The sequence below is a fragment of the Eleutherodactylus coqui genome, chromosome 5, assembly GCF_035609145.1.
Source record: "Eleutherodactylus coqui strain aEleCoq1 chromosome 5, aEleCoq1.hap1, whole genome shotgun sequence".
Classification (NCBI taxonomy): Eukaryota; Metazoa; Chordata; class Amphibia; order Anura; family Eleutherodactylidae; genus Eleutherodactylus; species Eleutherodactylus coqui.
The window spans coordinates 71272422-71294193 of NC_089841.1; the positions used below are offsets into that span (position 1 = coordinate 71272422).

General features: G+C 47.7%; 1 protein-coding gene across 1 annotated transcript; it reads left to right on the plus strand.

Annotated features, from left to right (window-relative positions):
- Positions 1–18490: 18490 nt before the first annotated feature.
- On the plus strand, positions 18491–21471 carry LOC136626899 (putative surface protein SACOL0050). The gene is made up of 3 exons (XM_066601851.1): positions 18491–19541; positions 20974–21027; positions 21228–21471. The coding sequence occupies exons 1-2, from the start codon at positions 18530–18532 to the stop codon at positions 21003–21005; spliced, it is 1044 nt and encodes a 347-aa protein (XP_066457948.1). The 5' UTR covers positions 18491–18529; the 3' UTR covers positions 21006–21027; positions 21228–21471.
- The last annotated feature ends 301 nt before the right edge of the window (positions 21472–21772 follow it).

A 21772-nucleotide genomic window follows, 5' to 3' on the forward strand; every position in this document is an offset into this window, starting at 1 on the left:
CAGCTGTGCAATACACATAACTAACACAAGACAATCTGCACAGAGCATCCACATAAAAGACATGACATGTATGATAGTTATGGAGGGGCCAGATCTATGTACTTCGCGCTACTACACCTTCTGTAGTGGGACACTACAGTACCACATGAGAATTTGCACATAACCTTCCACAATAACTATTCAATTTTGAAAGACGAGCACCATCCTTCTGAAGTGACATGCACAGAAGGACCAACTAGCATGTTGAAATAAAGCGAGAACATTACACATGGGGTAACAAGGGGCTACGGCCTTCTCTAAAGAGAATGGTGCTATGAGGTGAGCTACTTTCCTGTGGTTCACTCTGCTGTACTACTGAAGCAGAGTTGAGAGAACATAGAATCATAGAATAGTAGAGTTGGAAGGGATCTCCAGGGTCATCGGGTCCAACCCCCTGCTCAATGCAGGATTCCCTAAATCATCCCAGACAGATATCTGTCCAGCCTTTGCTTGAACACTTCCATTGAAGGAAAACTCACCACCTCCAGTGTCAACCTGTTCCATTCATTGATCACCCACACTGTCAGAAAGTTTTTTTCTAATATCTAATTTGTCTCTCCTCCCTTTTAGTTTCATCCCATTGCTTCTAGTCTCTCCTTGTGCAAATGAGAATAGGGCTGATTCCTCTGCACTGTGACAGCCCTCCAGATATTTGTAGATAGCTATTAAGTCTCCTCTCAGCCTTCTTTTTTGAAAGATAAACATTCCCAGATCTTTTAACCGTTCCTCATAGGACATGATTTGCAGACCGCTCACCATCTTGGTAATTCTTCTCTGAACTTCTTCAGTTTGTCGATGTCTAATTTTAAAGTGGGGTGCCCAGAACTGGACACAGTATTCCAGATAAGGTCTGACTAAGGAAGAGTAGAAGGGGATAATTAACTCACGTGATCTAGACTCTATCCTTCTCTTAATACATCCCAGAATTGTGTTTGCCTTTTTGGCTGCTGCATCCCATTGCTGACTCATGTTGAGTCTATGATCTATTAGTATACCCAAGTCTTTTTCACATGTGCTACTACTTAACCCAATTCCTCCCATTCTGTGTGTGCTTTTTCATTTTTCTTTCCCAGATGTAGGACTTTGCATTTCTCCTTGTTAAATACCATGCCGTTAGTCGCTGCTGACTGTTTAAGCTTTTCTAGATCTTTTTGAATACTCTCTCTCTCTTTCCTAGTGTTAGCTATACCTCCTAGCTTTGTGTCGATAACAAGTGCAAAATGGAAGGGCCGTTTTCTGGCTCGGGGATAGAAGGTGGTAATAGAAATGTCTCTGGTTCAGTAAGTGAGTATTTTCCAGCCAGGAATAGGCATAGCACGTATGGCAACTGGGAACCTCCAAGCAAATGTCTGATCACAGGCCTTTCTCAGGCCTTGGTCCTGTTGCTTATCATCGATGGAAGTATTCCACTCCATCATGACTGCAGTCAAACATCAACATTATTACCTGGAAAAGTATGATCCTCTCTATTTTCACTCAGGAACCAGGAGGTGGAGCTGCTTGAGTGCCACATTCTCTGGTGGTATTCCCTCCTCCACAAAGGACCAATTGTGTCCAATTCGGCATAGCCTTGTGAGCCTGCGACAACTGGGCAGAACCCAGCTTCAGTACTTCCACACTGGCACCTTGCTCTCCCTCATTTCCAAGCAGATAAAATCTTTTTAGCATACTCAAGGTATTGCCAAGCAACATCAACAGCTGCCTACCTTTGTGGCACCCAAACCTCTCCCACCAAGATCCTGAGGGCACACAATACTTTAACATTGCAAACAAAACATGAACAAAATAAAACATATGGCTCATAACAGTCACCTCCTTAGGCTACCTATGCACAAGTGTGGTAGCCTAAAGATATAAGGCTGTAAAACGTGGCTTGATAACGTGCTCGTGAAAGTGCTATGTTCCCGCAAATGCAAAGTGTTTTCCAGGCAACAATGCCTCTCATTGCTGAAGTTCCGATCCTCTTGCGTGAGTTTCATGAGCGATAGAGAATCGAAAGTGTTTCCTATTGATTTCAATGTGAAACATTGCACTTGCATTCACATCAAACAGCATGCAAGAGCCATGTGAGGCGTTAAAGCTCCCACTTAAATCAATGGGCAATGCATTCCAAGAAATGCAAAATATTAGAACATGCCACGATTTTTTCCAGCACCGCATTGCTCATATATATGTCTCCATTCAAAAGAATGGGGTTTATATTCATGCAAGATTTGTGCGTTTCACAACACACAACTCTCGCAATATTTTCACAGCCTTCTAAAAGTGGCTTTACGTTACCATAGACCCCCGATATGTTTCACCAACAATGGCGTCACCAGGTTGCATATCACTAGTGTTAACCATTTAAGGCACAGTGATCATACATTTTCAGTGAACAACCAGTAGAATGAAACTAAATATAAGTGGACAGAATATGAAGATTATCCAAGAGAGAATCGTCTCCCTGATTTAACCAATCAATGATGGCAATGTTTATATGGTGTATCTTACACATGGACCAATTGGAGGCTGACCCTGGAGCCAGTGCATGATGGAGATTCAAGCATCCGTTATAAGACCCTTTCTGCATGCATGTGACTGCAGATAATAATAAAAGACAAGAGCAGTTAATGCACATAAGTGACACAAGCTCATTACATCGCACCTTGTCCTGAGATACTGAACTGTGGGCCAAGCCATGAATAGTATGGTGTACATCAGTGAACTAATGAGTGTTCAGTAAACAGTTATTAACCATTTAACTACCAGTATTGCTTTCATTTTCATTTTCTTCATTCACTCCGTTCAAGAAACATAACTTATTTTTTCATCGCCATAGCTGTATGGGGATTTTTTTTCCATACATCTTTATAGATCGGGGGACATACATCCTGTAATAGCGGATCTTTAGAAACACAAGTTAGGTGCAAAGGAGAGAGCCAGGAACAGAACCGCTGCTGGAGTCTTCATAGAAAATTTACAGATCTTCACTTCTTGAGGGTCTGAGGGTTTGAATACCTACTGGGGGATCTATATCTAAAGGTGGTCATATATACTTTATCAGCCAATAGTAAAAATATACAGTTAATTAATGCATTTGAGAACCTTGCTATTAGAATGGAAAGAAAGAACAAAGACAAAAAATTCAGAAGGAAAGTAGAGGAGCAAGATACACCGATCACAAACTAAAATGTTTCTAGACAAATTCCCAGAGCATGGGAAACAAACAATGAGAATTGGAGCTCCTAACACAGGAAGAGAAATATGATGTCATAGGCATCATGGAAACATGGTGGAATGATACACATGATTGGAATACAAGGCTTTAAGGATACAACTTATTTATAAGAAACAGACCTAATAAAAGAGAATGTGTTGCGTTGTATGTTAGGAAAACATTAATCTCCACAGAGATTCAAGATTCAGAGCATGGGAGTTCTGTAGAAACTGTTTGGGTAAGAATACAAGGAGAGAACAACAGAAAAGACACCATTGTAAGCATTTTCTATAGGCTGCCTGGACAAGCAGAAGATATGGATGAACTCTTTCTACGTCAGATGGCCAAGTGCTCAAAAAACCATGGCATAGTGATCATGGGAGATTTTAACTATCCGGACATTTTTTGGGAATCTCTCTCAGGTAAAAGTAATGGATGCAACAAATTCTTATCCGCTTTTGCTGACAACTTTATCTTCCAAAAAGTCGAAGAGAAAACAAGGGGATCTGCTATCTTGGACCTAATTATTACCAATAAGGAGGAAATGGTTGAGGAGGTAAGAGTGGCTGGGACCTTAGGAGGCAGTGCTCTCCTTGAATTTTGGAGAACTAGGGGAGGAAGACCTGAGAAAACTCAGACATTAAGTTTGGATTTCAGAAAGGCAGATTTTAATGAACTCAGAAAGAGGATAGGAAGAATCCAATGGCTGAATGTTCTTAAGGACAGAAATGTCCAAGAAGGTTGGAAATACTGCGAAATGAGATTCTCAAAGCACAACCGTTAACAATCCCTAAAAGAAGGAAGAATGGGAAGCATTAAAAGAGACCGGAATGGATGAACACAGAACTTGCACACGTTAAAAAAGAAGAAAAATATGTTTATCAAATGGAAAGAGGGGAGAAATATTTAAAGAAGAATATAATGCGGTCTGCAGAAACTGTAGGGCAAGTGTCAGGAAAGCTAAAGCTAATAATGAATTGAGGCGTGCAACAGAGGCCAAAAACAATGAAAAAGGATTTGGGGGATATGTCAAAAGCAAAAAAAAAAGTCAAAGATGCTATTGGATGCTTACAAGATGAGAATTGTGAATTGGTTAAGAATAGAGATGAGCGAACGTACTCGTCCGAGCTTGATATTCGTGCGAATATCAGGGTGTTCGGGATGCTCGTTACTCGTAACGAGTACCACGCGGTGTTCCGGTTACTTTCAGTTTCCTCTCTGAGACGTTAGCGCGCTTTTCTGGCCAATTGAAAGACAGGGAAGGCATTACAACTTCCCCCTGTGACGTTCAAGCCCTATACCACCCCCCTGCTGTGAGTGGCTGGGGCGATCAGATGTCACCCGAGTATAAAAATCGGCCCCTCCCGCGGCTCGGCTCAGATGCCTTGTGAGTTAGCTGAGGGACAGTGGTATCGTGCTGGAGCTGCTGTAGGGAGAGCGTTAGGAGTTAGTGTAGGCTTCAAGAACCCCAACGGTCCTTCTCAGGGCCACATCTAATAGTGTGCAGTACTGTGTTAGCACTGTAATTTTTTTTTTTTTTTCAAAATTGGATCTGCAGAGCATTGCGCCCTACAATAGGGACAGAAGTGGTGGTTAGGCAGGGAGAGTGTTAGCAGTGAGTGTAGGCTTCAAGAACCCCAACGGTCCTTTCTAGGGCCACATCTATCCGTGTGCAGTACTGTCCAGGCTGCTGTTGGCAGTGTTGCATTTTTTATTTTTTTTCTCAAAACCGGCTGTGCAGACCATTGCACCCGGCATTAATACTACAGGGATAGAATTGTGTAGGCAGGGCCAGAAGACATACATTATTCATTGAATAGACGCAGTGTGGCTTGTCCTTTGAAAAACAAGGGAAAAAATTCTATTTTGCCTGCCTCTGACAGTCCTCAGGGCTCTGGGTACGTGTGTGCTGCGTGCAGAACGTTAAAAAAAATCTGACGCAGCCAGCTACGTTTTACTGCAGGCTTGCGCCAATTTTTTTCCTGCATGGGAAATCCCTGATCTGCTGTAGCGAATAACTTTGCATCACTGCAGTTCTCTGACACATTTGCAGGGCCACAACACAGTTATTACACTTATCAGTATTCATTGAATACACGCAGTGTGGCTTGTCCTTTGAAAAACAAGGGAAAAAATTCTATTTCGCCTGCCTCTGACAGTCCTCAGGGCTCTGGGTACGTGTGTGCTGCGTGCAGAACGTTAAAAAAAATCAGACGCAGCCAGCTACGTTTTACTGCAGGCTTGCGCCAATTTTTTTCCTGCATGGGAAATCCCTGATCTGCTGTAGCGAATAACTTTGCATCACTGCAGTTCTCTGACACATTTGCAGGGCCACAACACAGTTATTAAACTTAGTAGTATTCATTGAATACACGCAGTGTGGCTTGTCCTTTGAAAAACAAGGGAAAAAATTCTATTTCGCCTGCCTCTGACAGTCCTCAGGGCTCTGGGTACGTGTGTGCTGCGTGCAGAACGTTAAAAAAAATCAGACGCAGCCAGCTACGTTTTACTGCAGGCTTGCGCCAATTTTTTTCCTGCATGGGAAATCCCTGATCTGCTGTAGCGAATAACTTTGCATCACTGCAGTTCTCTGACACATTTGCAGGGCCACAACACAGTTATTAAACTTAGTAGTATTCATTGAATACACGCAGTGTGGCTTGTCCTTTGAAAAACAAGGGAAAAAATTCTATTTCGCCTGCCTCTGACAGTCCTCAGGGCTCTGGGTACGTGTGTGCTGCGTGCAGAACGTTAAAAAAAATCAGACGCAGCCAGCTACGTTTTATTGCAGGCTTGCGCCAATTTTTTTCCTGCATGGGAAATCCCTGATCTGCTGTAGCGAATAACTTTGCATCACTGCAGTTCTCTGACACATTTGCAGGGCCACAACACAGTTATTAAACTTAGTAGTATTCATTGAATACACGCAGTGTGGCTTGTCCTTTTGAAAAACAAGGGAAAAAATTCTATTTTGGCTGCAGGCTTGCGCCAATTTTTTTCCTGCATGGGAAATCCCTGATCTGCTGGAGCAAATAACTTTGCATCACTGCAGTTCTCTGACACATTTGCAGGGCCACAACACAGTTATTACACTTAGTAGTATTCATTGAATACACGCAGTGTGGCTTGTCCTTTTGAAAAACAAGGGAAAAAATTCTATTTTGGCTGCAGGCTTGCGCCAATTTTTTTCCTGCATGGGAAATCCCTGATCTGCTGTAGCGAATAACTTTGCATCACTGCAGTTCTCTGACACATTTGCAGGGCCACAACACAGTTATTACACTTAGTAGTATTCATTGAATACACGCAGTGTGGCTTGTCCTTTTGAAAAACAAGGGAAAAAATTCTATTTCGCCTGCCTCTGACAGTCCTCGGGGCTCTGGGTACGTGTGTGCTGCGTGCAGAACGTTAAAAAAAATCTGACGCAGCCAGCTACGTTTTACTGCAGGCTTGCGCCAATTTTTTTCCTGCATGGGAAATCCCTGATCTGCTGGAGCGAATAACTTTGCATCACTGCAGTTCTCTGACACATTTGCAGGGCCACAACACAGTTATTAAACTTAGTAGTATTCATTGAATACACGCAGTGTGGCTTGTCCTTTGAAAAAAAAGGGAAAAAATTCTATTTCGCCTGCCTCTGACAGTCCTCAGGGCTCTGGGTACGTGTGTGCTGCGTGGAGAACGTTAAAAAATTAGACGCAACCAGCTACGTTTTACAGCAGGCTTGCGCCACTTTCTTTCCTGCCTGGGAAATCAAATCACTGGTAATACACCATGCTGAGGGGTAGGGGTAGGCCTATAGGACGTGGACGCGGGCGAGGACGCGGAGGCCCAAGTCAGGCTGTGGGCACAGGCCGAGCCAGTGCGGTGTCCAGGGGTAGAGGCAGGGCCAGACCGAATAATCCACCAACTGTTTCCCAAAGCGCCCCCTCGCGCCATGCCACCCTGCACAGGTCAAGGTGCTCTACGGTGTGGCAGTTTTTCACAGAGACGCCTGACGACCGACGAACAGTGGTGTGCAACCTTTGTCGCGCCAAGATCAGCTGGGGAGGCACCACCAACAGCATGCGCAGGCATATGATGGCCAAGCACCCCACAAGGTGGGACGATGCCCGTTCACTGCCTCCGGTTTGCACCACTGCCTCTCCCCCTGTGCCCCAACCTGCCACTGAGATCCAACCCCCCTCTGAGGACACAAGCACTACCGTCTCCTGGCCTGCACCCACACCCTCACCTCCGCTGTCCTCGGCCCCATCCAGCAATGTCTCTCAGCGTAGCGTCCAGACGTCGCTAGTGCCACAGTTTGAGCGCAAGCGCAAGTACGACGCCACGCACCCGCACGCTCAAGCGTTAAACGTGCACATTGCAAAATTGATCAGCCTAGAGATGCTGCCGTATAGGCTTGTGGAAACGGAGGCTTTCAAAAGCATGATGGCGGCGGCTGCCCCGCGCTACTCGGTTCCCAGTCGCCACTACTTTTCCCGATGTGCCGTCCCAGGCCTGCACGACCACGTCTCCCGCAACATTGCACGCGCCCTCACCAACGCGGTTACTGCCAAAGTCCACTTAACAACAGACACGTGGACAAGCACAGGCGGGCAGGGCCACTACATCTCCCTGACGGCACATTGGGTGAATTTAGTGGAGGCTGGGACAGAGTCAGAGCCTGGGACCGCTCACGTCCTACCCACCCCCAGAATTGCGGGCCACAGCTCGGTGGTGGTATCTGCGGCGGTGTATGCTTCCTCCACTAAAGCACCTTCCTCCTCCTCCTCCTCCAACGCAACCTCTGTCTCGCAATCAAGATGTGTCAGCAGCACGTCGCCAGCAGTCGGTGTCACGCGGCGTGGCGGCACAGCGGTGGGCAAGCGTCAGCAGGCCGTGCTGAAACTACTCAGCTTAGGAGAGAAGAGGCACACGGCCCACGAACTGCTGCAGGGTCTGACAGAGCAGACCGACGGCTGGCTTGCGCCGCTGAGCCTCCAACCGGGCATGGTCATGTGTGACAACGGCCGTAAGCTGGTGGCGGCTCTGCAGCTCGGCAGCCTCACGCACGTGCCATGCCTGGCCCATGTCTTTAATTTGGTGGTTCAGCGCTTTCTGAAAAGCTACCCCCACTTGTCATACCTGCTCGGAAAGGTGCGCCAGCTCTGCGCACATTTCCGCAAATCCCACACGCACGCTGCCACCCTGCGGACACTGCAACATAGGTTTAATCTGCCAGTGCACCGACTGCTGTGCGACGTGCCCACACAGTGGAACTCTACGCTCCACATGTTGGCCAGACTCTATGAGCAGCGTAGAGCTATAGTGGAATACCAACTCCAACTTGCGCGGCGCAGTGGGAGTCAGCCTCCTCAATTATTTACAGAAGAGTGGCCCTGGTTGGCAGCCATCTGCCAGGTCCTTGGAAAATTTGAGGAGTCTACCCAGGTGGTGAGCGGCGATGCTGCAATCATTAGCGTCACCATTCCTCTGCTATGCATCTTGAGAAGTTCCCTGCAAAGCATAAAGGCAGACGCTTTGCGCTCGGAAACAGAGTCGGGGGAAGACAGTATGTCACTGGATAGTCAGAGCACCCTCCTGTCTATATCTCAGCGCGGTGAGGAGGAGGAGGAGGAGGAAGAAGATGAGGAGGAGGGGGAAGAGACATCTTGGCCCACTGCTGACGGTACCCATGCTGCTTGCCTGTCATCCTTTCAGCGTGTATGGCCTGAGGAGGAGGAAGAGGAGGAGGAGGAGGATCCTGAAAGTGATCTTCCTAGTGAAGACAGCCATGTGTTGCGTACAGGTACCCTGGCACACATGGCTGACTTCATGTTAGGATGCCTTTCTCGTGACCCTCGCGTTACACGCATTCTGGCCACTACGGATTACTGGGTGTACACACTGCTCGACCCACGGTATAAGGAGAGCCTTTGCACTCTCATTCCCGAAGAGGAAAGGGGTTCGAGAATGATGCTATACCACAGGGCGCTGGTGGACAAACTGATGGTAAACTTCCCATCCGACAGCGCTAGTGGCAGAAGGCGCAGTTCCGAGGGCCAGGTAGCAGGGGAGGCGCAGAGATCATGCAGCATGTACAGCGCAGGCAGGGGAACATTCTCCAAGGCCTTTGCCAGCTTTATGGCTCCCCAGCAAGACTGTGTCACCGCTCCCCAGTCAAGGCTGAGTCTGCGGGAGCACTGTAAAAGGATGGTGAGGGAGTACGTAGCCGATCACACAACCGTCCTCCGTGACGCCTCTGCCACCTACAACTACTGGGTGTCGAAGCTTAACACGTGGCCTGAACTCGCGCTGTATGCCCTGGAGGTGCTTGCTTGTCCTGTGGCTAGCGTCTTGTCAGAGAGTGTGTTTAGTGTGGCTGGGGGAATCATCACGGATAAGCGTACCCACCTGTCAACCGACAGTGCCGACAGGCTTACACTCATCAAGATGAACAAAGCCTGGATTTCCCCAGACTTCTCTTCTCCACCAGCGGACAGCAGCGATACCTAAGCAATACGTAGGCTGCACCCGTGGATGGAAGCATCGTTCTCTCTCACCATCCAAAACGGGGACATTTCTGCTTCATCAATCTGTGTATAATATTCCTCCTCCTCCTCCTCCTGCTCCTCCTCCTGAAACCTGACGTAATCAGGCCGAACGGGCAATTTTTCTTAGGGCCACAAGGCTCACTTATATAATTTTTCTAAACAATTTTTATACGTTTCAATGTTCTTAAAAGCGTTGAAACTTTAACTTGAACCAATTTTTCGTTAAACTGGGCTGCCTCCAGGCCTAGTTACCACTTAAGCCACATTAACCAAAGCGATTAATAGGTTTCACCTGCCCTCTTGGTTGGCCATGGCCAATTTTTTGGATGTACATTAGTACTGTTGTTACAGCAATTTTTGTGGCCCCTCGCCTACAGTGTAATCATAGCAATTTCTATGGTACAGAAAGGTGTGTGGGGTTGGCCTACACTTTAGCTACATAAATGTAACTTGTGCCTTGTCTGTACTGCAGCTACTGAAATGGAACGAAGACTGCGCTCCCACTATACTGCTGCTTCGGAATTGTTACTGGGGCCTGTCTTGAGTGCTACTATTACTGAAATGGAACGCATACTGTGCTCCCCCTATAATGCTGCTAGTGATATGTTAGTGGGGCCTGTCCTAATGCTACGGCTGAAATGTTACTAATTATGGGCTCTGCCTATACCGCTGCTAATGGTATGTCTCTGGGGTGTGGAAACAGAGGCTTCCCAAAGACATGATGGCGGCGAGGCCATTTCCCACCAACGCTGTTACTGTTAAGGTGCATATAACCACGGACACGTGGAGAGGACACGTAGTGCCTCAAAAACATCCCCCGCCACACCCCACTTAATCCTGGCCACATTCCGAAAACAAACAAAATAAAACCGCGCTACTAGGTCCGCAGTCACCAACACATTACCACCAACGCGGTTACTGTTAAGGTACATATTACCAGTCTGACTGGGGCATGCAGTGTGGGCCGAAGCCCACCTGCATTAAGCACGACATTACTACCTCAGCTGTGTTGGGCAATGCAATGGGATATTTTTGTGTATCGCCGGTGGGTTCCAGGGAGCCACCCATGCTGTAGGTGCACACGGAGTTTAACCTACATGTGTCCACTTGTAAAGAACCCCAGTCTGACTGGGGCATGCAGTGTGGGCCGAAGCCCACCTGCATTAAGCACGACATTACTACCTCAGCTGTGTTGGGCAATGCAATGGGATATTTCTATGTACCGCCGGTGGCTTCCTGGCACCCACCCATGCTGTGGGTCCACAGGGAATTATAAATGCATCTGTTTCCACTTGTAAAGAACCACAGTCAGACTGGGGCATGCAGTGTGGGCCGAAGCCCACCTGCATTAAGCACGACATTACTACCTCAGCTGTGTTGGGCAATGCAATGGGATATTTTTGTGTATCGCCGGTGGGTTCCAGGGAGCCACCCATGCTGTCGGTCGACAGGGACTTCACAATAGGGAGTTGTACCTGCCTGTGTCTATGAATTAAAAAGCCCGGTCTGACTGGGGCAAGCAGAGACACCTTGACAGAATGAATAGTGTGTGGCACATAGGTTCCCCATTGCTATGCCCACGTGTGCAGCTCCTGATGGCGGTGGCACAGGATTCTATTTCTCATTGCTTCTGTACAGCATTGTGGGCTATCGCCCCGCCCCTTTTAAAGAGGGTCGCTGCCTAGCCGTGCCAACCCTCTGCAGTGTGTGCCTGCGGTTCCTCGTCATGGCTGACGCACTTCTAAATAGACATGAGGGTGGTGTGGCATGAGGGCAGCTGAAGGCTGCGCAGGGACACTTTGGTGTGCACTGTGGGGGGGAGGGGGGGCGGTTGGGCAGCATGTAACCCAGGAGAAGTGGCAGTGGAGTGTCATGCAGGCAGTGATTGTGCTTTGTTGGAGGTAGTGTGGTGCTTAGCAAAGGTATGTCATGCTAATGAGGGCTTTTCAGAAGTAAAAGTTTTTGGGAGGGGGGGGGGCACTCTTGCCGCTATTGTGGCTTAATAGTGGGACCTGTGAACTTGAGATGCAGCCCAACATGTAGCCCCTCGCCTGCCCTATCCGTTGCTGTGTCGTTCCCATCACTTTCTTGAATTGCCCAGATTTTCACACAAGGAAACCTTAGCGAGCATCGGCGAAATACAAAAATGCTCGGGTCGCCCATTGACTTCAATGGGGTTTGTTACTCGAAACGAACCCTCGAGCATCGCGAAAAATTCGTCCCGAGTAACGAGCACCCGAGCATTTTGGTGCTCGCTCATCTCTAGTTAAGAATGATGTTGAGAAGGCCGAACTTCCTATTTTGTATCTGGGTGATGGTGAGGGAACACATAACTAACCTAAATGAATTCAAGTGTCAAGGTCCAGATGAATTACATCCTAGGATATAAAGGAAGCAGCAGAGGTAATTGCTGAACCACTTGCCTTTATCTTTGAAAATTCCTGGAGAACAGGAGAAGTCCCAGAAGATTGGATAAGAGCAAAAAAAGGAAAAAGGTGGATCCAGGAAACTACAGGCCTGTGAGCCTGACTTCTATACTGGGAAACATCTTTGAACAAATTATTAAGCAGCATGTATGCAAGTACTTGGATGAAAAAGGAATAATTAACCAGAGCCAGCATGGGTTTGTAAGACAAACAAGTCATGCCAAATGAATCTAATTTCCTTCTCTGACAGAATCACTGACTGGGTTGATCAGGGAAATGTGATAGATATAGTATATCTTGACTTTAGTAAAGCATTTGACAAAGTATCTCATACCATACTTATTGAAAAAATGACCAAATATGGGATTGACAAGACAACTCGTAGGTGGATTCAAAACTGGCTGAATGATCGTACTCAAAGTGTGGTCATAAATGGCTGCACATCCAAGTGGAAGAATGTATCAAGTGTGGTACCACAAGGCTCTGTCCTAGGCCCAGTGTTGGTCAACATTTTTATAAATGATCTGGAGGAGGAAATTGATAGGAAACTGATCAAATGTGCTGACGACACAAAGCTAGGAGGGATAGCTAAGGCTGGATTCACACGAACGTATATCGGCTCGTTTTTTTTTTCATTTTTCTTGCCTAGATGAAGGACTTTGCATTTCTCTTTGTTAAATAGCATTCTGTTAATCACCGCCCACTGTGCAAGCTTTTCTAGATCTTTTTGAATACTCTCTCTTTTCTCCAGTATTAGGCTGGCTTCACACGAACGAATATCGGCTCGGTTTTCATGCTGAGCCTATATACGTCGTCTCTCTCTGCAGGGGGGGGGGGGGGGAGGGAGGATGGAAGTGCCAGGAGCAGGAACTGAGCTCCCGCCCCTTCTCTGCCCCTCTGCACTATTTGCAATGAGAGGAGGCTAGACCGGGCCGGGGCTAAGTGGGCGAATTAGCCCCGCCCCTGTCCCGCCTCTCCCCATTGCAAATTGTGCAGAGGGGCGGAGAGGGGGCAAGAGCTCAGTTCCTGCTCCTGGCTCTTCCCTCTCCCCCCCTCCCCTGCAGAGAGAGACAACATATATCGGCTCGACGTGAAAACCGAGCCGATATACGTTCGTATGAATCCAGCCTAACACTGGAGAAAAGAGAGAGTATTGAAAAAGATCTAGAAAAGCTTGCACAGTGGGCGGTGACTAACAGAATGGTATTTAACAAAGAGAAATGCAAAGTCCTTCATCTGGGCAAGAAAATGAAAAAAAAAACACATATAGAATGGGAGGAATTGGGCTAAGAAGCAGCACATGTGAAAAAGACTTGGGTATACTTATAGATCACAGACTGTCAATAGGTTCATTCACATTTCTGTATTTTTGAACATGTGCGCGCAATATGCAAAGAGATGTGTGAAACGATGCAGAATTCCAGTGGAAAAAGGACACGTGAAACAAATTAGACAAATAAGCCATTTTGATCAGTGTGTTTTGGGGTCTGTGAGCAAAAAACACATGCGCTGTGGGCAGAAAGAGTACAGCAGAACACGCTGACATGTGCGCAAAATAGCCCTGTTCATATTGCAAAAAAGTTGCGCTCTGTCATGCTCTTTTGCACTTTTGCTTGTGTGATGCCGGCCATAGACCCTCACATTATCAAAATCAGATCACCCATCATATTACACTGATTCCAAGGATTTCATCGTCCAATGCTAATTTTACAGCCGCGGTGGAGGATCATGGAGTGTTTCCCATTGTTTTCAACCTAGCATGCGGTGCAATGCATTGCCAATGGGCAACGCTAGGGTATGACCAAAGATAGGATATACTGCGAGTTTTCCCCACATCACATCCTGAGGGGATGCAGGAAAAAAATTGCTCATGTGCATGACCCAATTCAAAACAATGGTGTTCATATTCATGCGACTCGTAATGCACAAATCTTACACAAGATTCTCGGCTGTGTGAAACCAGCCTATAGGCCCATTTAGACACAACGATAATCGCTCAAAAGATGTCGCTCGTTGTGTCATTTATAGCGCAAGATGATCGCTCAAGATGAGCGATCACCTTGCGCTGCCAACGGAGGATGCAGAAGACAAGCGGTGTGTCCCCGCTTGAAAAACCTTTGAGCACCTCGGCCTCTGCAGGGTGGCATGGCACGAGGGGGCGCTTTGGGAAACAGTTGGTGGATTATTCGGTCTGGCCCTGCCTCTACCCCTGGACACCGCACTGCCTCTTGCAACCTGCCCTGCTGCTGCCCTTGCCTCCCCCTCTGAAGACCTGTCCTCAGTAGACGTAGCAAACCAGGTGGGGTCAGTCACCTCATCGTCCTGCTGCTCTTCCTCCGAATCCTCTGTGCGCTCCTCCCTCGGACTTACTGCCCTTACTACTACCTCACTGATATATCACTGATATACCTCACTGATATAGAACTGTGTCTCATCGTCATCGTCCTCCTCACCCACTGAAAGGTCTTGAGACAGTTGCCGGAAGTCCCCAGCCTCATCCCCCGGACCCCGGGAACTTTCCAAAGGTTGGGCATCGGTCACGACAAACTCCTCCAGTGGGAGAGGATTCGGAACCCTTGCTGCCCATTCTGGGCAGGGACCCGGGAAAAGTTCCTGGGAGTCTGCCTGCTCCTCAGAATGTGTCATTGTAAGGGAGTGAGGAGGCTGGGAGGAAGGAGGAGCAGCAGCTAGAGGATTCAGAGTTGCAGCAGCGGACTGCGCAGAACTCTGAGTGTTCGATAGATTGCTGGATGCACTTTCTGCCATCCATGACAGGACCTGCTCACACTGCTCATTTTCTAATAAAGGTCTACCGTGTGGACCCATTAATTGTGAGATGAATGTGGGGACGCCAGAAATGTGCCTCTCTCCTAATCCCGCAGCAGTCGGCTGTGATACACCTGGATCAGGAGCTCAGCCTGTGCCCACACCCTGACTTGGGCCTCCGCGTCCTCGCCCGCGTCCTCGTCCTCTAGGCCTACCCCTACCCCTCAGCATGGTGTATTACCAATAGTGCAGAAACAGAACGCTGTAATTAAATGTGCCGCTTATTGGCCTGTGGTTGGAGGGTGACTTCGCTTACGGAACGCACAGCAGAGCCAGGAAATAATTTTGCGCAAGCCTGCTGTAACACTTAGCTGGCTGCGTATGAATTAGGACAACTACCCCCAGCACAGACCCAGTACACTGAGGACGGTCACAGGCAGCCCAAATAGATTTTTTTTCCCAAATGTTTTTGGAAAGGCCCACTGCCTATATACACTGTATATGTCTTCTCTCTCTGCGTCACCACTACTGGCCCTGGAGTATGTAAAATAACTGCAAACTGTTGCACTGTGGACTGGAATACAGCGGTGATGTAACAGCCAACACAGAGCCAGGAAATAATTTTGCGCAAGCCTGCTGTAACACTTAGCTGGCTGCGTATGAATTAGGAGGACGATCACAGGCAGCCCAAATAAATTTTTTTTCCCAAATGTTTTTGGAAAGGCCCACTGCCTATATTCAATAAATATGTCTTCTGTCCGTGCCTCACCACCACTACTAGCCCTGGACTATGTATAATTACTGCAGGGCGCAATGCTCTGCACGGCCGATATACAAAAAAAACACTACAAAAAGCAGCCTCCACACTACTGCACACGGTTAGATGTGGCCCTAAGAAGGACCGTTGGGGTTCTTGAAGCCTAAAATACTCCTAACACTCTCCCTATAGCAACTCCAGCAAGACAGCACTTTCCCTGATCTCTGTCAGAATGCATCTGTGGCGAGCCGCGGAAGGGGCCGATTTATATACTCGGGTGACACCTGATCTCGCCAGCCACTCACTGCAGGGGGGTGGTATAGGGCTTGAACGTCGCAGGGGGAAGTTGTAATGCCTTCCCTGTCTTTCTATTGGCCAGAAAAGCGCGCTAACGTCTCAGAGATGAAAGTGAAAGTAACTCGAACATCGCGTGGTGCTCGTTTCGAATAACGAGCATCTCGAACACGCTAATACTCGAATGAGTATCAAGCTCGGACGAGTACGTTCGCTCATCTCTACACAACAATTATCGCTAAAAAGACAGCTTTTGAGTGTGAACCATCATTTACAAATGTAGCAGAGCTTAATTAATTGCTTCCTGCATGTACACAGTGACCTCAGATAATATACTAGATTATTCCTGCAGTCCCATGTAACACCTCAGACCATATACGGTGATAACTCTCTGAGCACAGTGCATGTAACAACTGCAGTCCTATGTAACACATAAGATATGGTATGATAGATAATGTAGTAACTGCAGTCCTATGCAACACATAAGATATAGAAGATAATGTAGCAGCTGCAGTCCTATGTAACACATAAGATATGGTAGATAATGTAGTAACTGCAGTCCTATGTAACACATAAGATAGCGTATGGGCGCCTGCACGCCAGCGGAAATTCCGCGGCGGGATTTCCGCCCCTGGAAGCTGCCATAGGATTGCATTAACAAATGCAATTTATATGATAGATAATGTAGTTGCTGTAGTCCTATGTAACACGTAAGATATAGTAGATAATGTAGCAACTGCAGTCCTATGTAACACATAAGGGTGCATTCCCACAAACGTATATCGGCTCGGTTTTCACGCCGAGCCGATATACGTCGTCCTCATGTGCAAGGGGGGAGGATGGAAGAGCCAGGAGCAGGAACTGAGCTCCCGCCCCCTTTCTGCCTTCTCTCCGCCCCTCTGCACTATTTGCAATGAAAGGAGGCGGGGTGGGGGAGGGGCTAAGTTCTGTGAATTAGCCCCGCCCCACCTCTCCCCATTGCAAATACTGCAGAGGGGCGGAGAGGAGGCAGAGAGGGGGCAGGAACTCAGTTCCTGCTCCTGGCTCTTCCATCCTCCCCCCCCCCCACCACCACCTGCACACGAGGACAACGTATATCGGCTCGGCGCGAAAACCGAGCCGATATACGTTCGTGGGAATGCAGCCTAAGGGTGCATTCACACGAACGTATATCGGCTCGGGTTTTACGCCGAGCCAATATACGTTGTCCTCGTGTGCAGGGGGTGGAGGATGGAAGAGCCAGGGCCAGGAACTGTGCTCCCGCCCCCTCTCTGCCTCCTCTCCGCCCCTCTGCACTATTTGCAATGGGGAGAGGCGGGACGGGGCGGGGCTAATTCCAGGACTTTAGCCCCGCCCCCGTCCCGCCTCCTCTCATTGCAAATAGTGCAGAGGGGCGGAGAGGAGGCAGAGAGGGGGCGGGAGCTCAGTTCCTGCACTTTGCTCTTCCATCCTCCCCCCCCCCTCTGCACCCGAGGACAACGTATATCGGCTCGGCGTAAAACCCGAGCCGATATACGTTCGTGTGAATGCACCCTGAGATATGATAGATAATGTGACCCCATGCAGGACTGGTTATGGAGGGGAGGTATATTCCTCCTATGTGGAGGAGCAGGAAGAGTCTCACCTGCTGGGGATTAATTCATTCAGAGGGCGGATATATAAGGGGAAGCCAGGAGGGCAGTTATTAGTCTGGAGACACAGAAAGCCTATCTGTGGGAGAGTAAGAAGTGAGTAAGGGGGCTGAACAGAAGTGCAGAGGGTGAGGTTATTTTAAACTGAGCACTGAAGTCTTAGGATTCTCATGAGGTCTCTTTCTGCTGCATGTGGGGGACTAGTACTATAAATGAAGTATACGGGTGTGCTCATGTGCAGGTTTTTGTCAGGTTTCTTGATGTGGTTTTTGCAGCAAAAATTAGGTGAGGATTGTAGAAAGGTGGACATAATTTTATTTATTATCTTAATCCAGGTTTGGCTCCAAAAAAGTGTGTGTCCCTCATTAACCAAATCACACTTGACTCAGTTTTGGCTCTGTGCATAAACTCACTCAAATAAATGGGTTTTATTTCAGACTGACTCTTATCCCCCAACAATCTGCAGGTAATGTTAGTTATAACCTACGAAACAGCTATATATCATAAATCCACTTTGTTGTAAATGAATTTTAAACAAAATAACTTGTTAGCTTTTTAAGTATAAAGCACCAATTTATTGGTTTTTCCCAATTTCTTTAGCCACCAACTCCATTTTGCAGCAGCTCTAAGGGGGATGGATTTTGCTATGGAACTGCAATCCACTGTACAGATTAAATCTTATGCTGTAGGATTTATTTGTAGTGTATGTGGGATTGCTTGTGTTGTAAATTTACAGTGGAGTGTTACTGCTTTTCATGATTGCATAACTGAACTCCCTTCCTCACTACACTTTTTCTTTTTTTTTGTTTAAAGCAATGCCTGCACGTGTGGAAGCTCAGGTTGCAGTTGGTAATACCTCAGTGCCTGCAGGTTCACCAGATATGCCTTGTGAGGGAACTCCAGCTCCTGAGACTCTGCCAGCAGATACTGGAGCTTCATCCTCTGAGAAGGGGGTTGTATCAGAGCCCACTAATGCTCCTACAGAGGAAACTAAATCTGCATCTGCAAAAAATGAGGCCACTGAAAATGCAAATGTAGATCCTGAGGCTACTTCCGTGGAAGAGGAGGCTCCAGCCGCAGAGAAGGGCGACCTTCCCGTGGAAGAGGAGGCTCCAGCCGCAGAGAAGGGCGACCTTCCCGTGGAAGAGGAGGCTCCAGCCGCAGAGAAGGGCGACCTTCCCGTGGAAGAGGAGGCTCCAGCCGCAGAGAAGGGCGACCTTCCCGTGGAAGAGGAGGCTCCAGCCGCAGAGAAGGGCGACCTTCCCGTGGAAGAGGAGGCTCCAGCCGCAGAGAAGGGCGACCTTCCCGTGGAAGAGGAGGCTCCAGCCGCAGAGAAGGGCGACCTTCCCGTGGAAGAGGAGGCTCCAGCCGCAGAGAAGGGCGACCTTCCCGTGGAAGAGGAGGCTCCAGCCGCAGAGAAGGGCGACCTTCCCGTGGAAGAGGAGGCTCCAGCCGCAGAGAAGGGCGACCTTCCCGTGGAAGAGGAGGCTCCAGCCGCAGAGAAGGGCGACCTTCCCGTGGAAGAGGAGGCTCCAGCCGCAGAGAAGGGCGACCTTCCCGTGGAAGAGGAGGCTCCAGCCGCAGAGAAGGGCGACCTTCCCGTGGAAGAGGAGGCTCCAGCCGCAGAGAAGGGCGACCTATCCAAAGGGAATGATTCCCCATCAGTTGACAGTGATGTATCCTCCATGGAGAATCAGACTTCAATGGCTCCAGTCTCAGAAAATGGGTCTTCATCTGCTGATGCTCCAGCAACAGAGAATGAAGCTCCATCAGAGACACCAAAGGCTTCATCTGCAGAGACCGATGCCCAATCAGTGGGTGCTGAAGCTTTAGCCACAGAGAAACAGACTCCTACAGTGGAAACTGGGGCTACATCAGCAGTAGAAGCACCTGGTAAGTCTGAGGGGCTGTCTCTGGACCATGCCCTCTTTACATGAACTAAACAATCAGTGGTTGAATAGAGTAAATATTGCCATTGTTTCTGGCTGTGATGGAATGGTGATCCTAAGTGTGCACAATTGTCTTCAGTGGAGGAGTCCCCTGTAACATGGTTAGCACTGGCGTAGCTACAGGGGTTGCAATTGCGACCTAGCTCCTAAGCCAGAGGGTCCTATGAGGCTTCCTTGCTACATTAGTTGATGTCAGGTGTGTGCATCCTGAAGACACAAATGAGATGTCAAACTCTGATTCTGCCAGGATAGGTGAATGAGCTTTTGTGTGCAAGTTTGACTTGTCACCTGACTCATTCACCTAACCCTGCAGCCTAAGATTCCAATCTCTCCTGTGTCTGGCATTCAGACTACACTGCAGACGGAGAGTCTTGATCACACTCTTCCAGGTTGGGTGATTGAGCATGGTGACATAAACTTCACTCTTACAGAAACACTAGGTGTCCAGGGAACCTAGATGGGTAAGTGACACTATCCTCAAGGGGACACACTTGGGGGGGGGGGGGGGAGTTTGCTATAAGAGTTTGTCGACACAGGAGATTTCAAATATCCTGCGACAATCCGGTCTTCTGTGCATGCGTCGACACTTTTCCTTTAGCACACATGCGCAGAAGACTGCCGAAGGTCCTTTTCAGACCGGATAGTTGCGGGATGGGGTTAAGTAGTCTTAGTGCCCCCTCATGGATGCAATCCATGAGGGGAGCTGACTTTTTTTTTTTTAACTTTCATTCTATCGGTGCTATTCATTGGATAGCGCCAATCGAATGACCTGGGTTGGGTGGTTCCGGCAGCCCCTATGACAGCTCTAGATTGTCAGCTACATCCGTTGGCATGGAGTGGTCATATCCTTAGCCCACATGGTTTTAATCCTAAGAGGAAGCATGTTTTTACATCCCTGAGGATTAAACCCCACATGGCTATTATGTAATAAGGCCATCACTAAGGGGTTAAATGTGTTCTTTAAAGTCAAGGCTTAGCTTGCTTTTGGATTTTTTTTATTTTTTTTTACCTTGCCATACCACAAAAGAGTAAGTGAACTTCATGCTTTATCAACTGGGGAACCATTCTGTAGGGTCTGAGAATAAAGCTGACAAATTATACCCCTAATTCTTGCCAAATTCAGGACCATATTTTCACAGATCATAGTATCATAATTCTCTCCTTCTGTGATAACCCAAAAAAGGACCAACTGTGGTTTCCACTGTTTGTGTTGGAAGAACAGTTATCCAATACATTGAATCCACAAGGTAATGGAGGAGGGCTTTAAACTTTTTTTTTTTTCCTATCCTACCATGAGGCATCTCGGGTTGTGCTGCTGTAGAGACTTCTAGGAAAATGGAATGGTAGTGAGTCTAATTATTTCTTTCTTGTTGTAGGACCGGTCAGTGATGCTCCATCCAGTGAATGAACATAGGTGACAGATAATCAAGGTAACGACTGATCTCTAACCCTGAGATGGCCTTGAAGTGGTTCTGCTACTTGTGTGCAGAATCCCCCCCCCCCCCCCCCCCTCCTATGTAGGTCTTGCTGACCACTAGACATGCCTCTACAAGGCAATCAAAGATTTTGCTCTGATATTGTAAAAAAAAAAAATTTTTGGCAGTGGATAACTTTTTCTCTAATGTTCCAGGTTCTTCTCCAGGTGACTCTCTATCAAAGCTGGAAGTTAGTTGGTGAAATCTTCTGTGGATTCTCCAGTGCTTGCTTTCTGATAAGTAAGGAGTCCCTTTCTGGATGATGTGAGGATGTCCCTGATGAGCCGTCCTCCTGAATAATGGTCTTGGTCCATGGAGTCTCCTCAGCAGTTTGGCCTTCTCTACTGTCTTCCTCAAAGACCCTTGTTCTTTGTGCGGTAGAGCTATGTTCTCTCTTCTACTGGAAACTCTTGAAATAATAAAACTCATGTATCTAAATTTCTTCAAGTCAATTATTTGGTTGTCTGACTACAGGAATTGTATTGAATATCGCTGGTTAAAAGGAACTTGTCGCCTCAGAACAGCACCATAAACTAAATTGTGGTGCTGTTCTGAGAGGTAAAAGGGAGTCAGGATGTAGTATTTCTTTACTTGTGGCGTGTGCCAGGCACAAAGACTTGACTTTGAGTGATGTCTGAGTGCTCTTCAATAGACATGTATGGGAGAGCACACATGAGTCAGTCATATCTTCATGCCCAGT

What these genes read in the sequence shown, in the direction of transcription:
- LOC136626899 (XM_066601851.1), top strand. Translation starts at nt 18,530, where the DNA reads ATGCCTTGTGAGGGAACTCCAGCTCCTGAGACTCTGCCAGCAGATACT. An exon ending in ATCAGCAGTAGAAGCACCTG is followed by an intron (nt 19,542 to 20,973) that starts GTAAGTCTGAGG and finishes TTCTTGTTGTAG; the next exon opens with GACCGGTCAGTGATGCTCCA.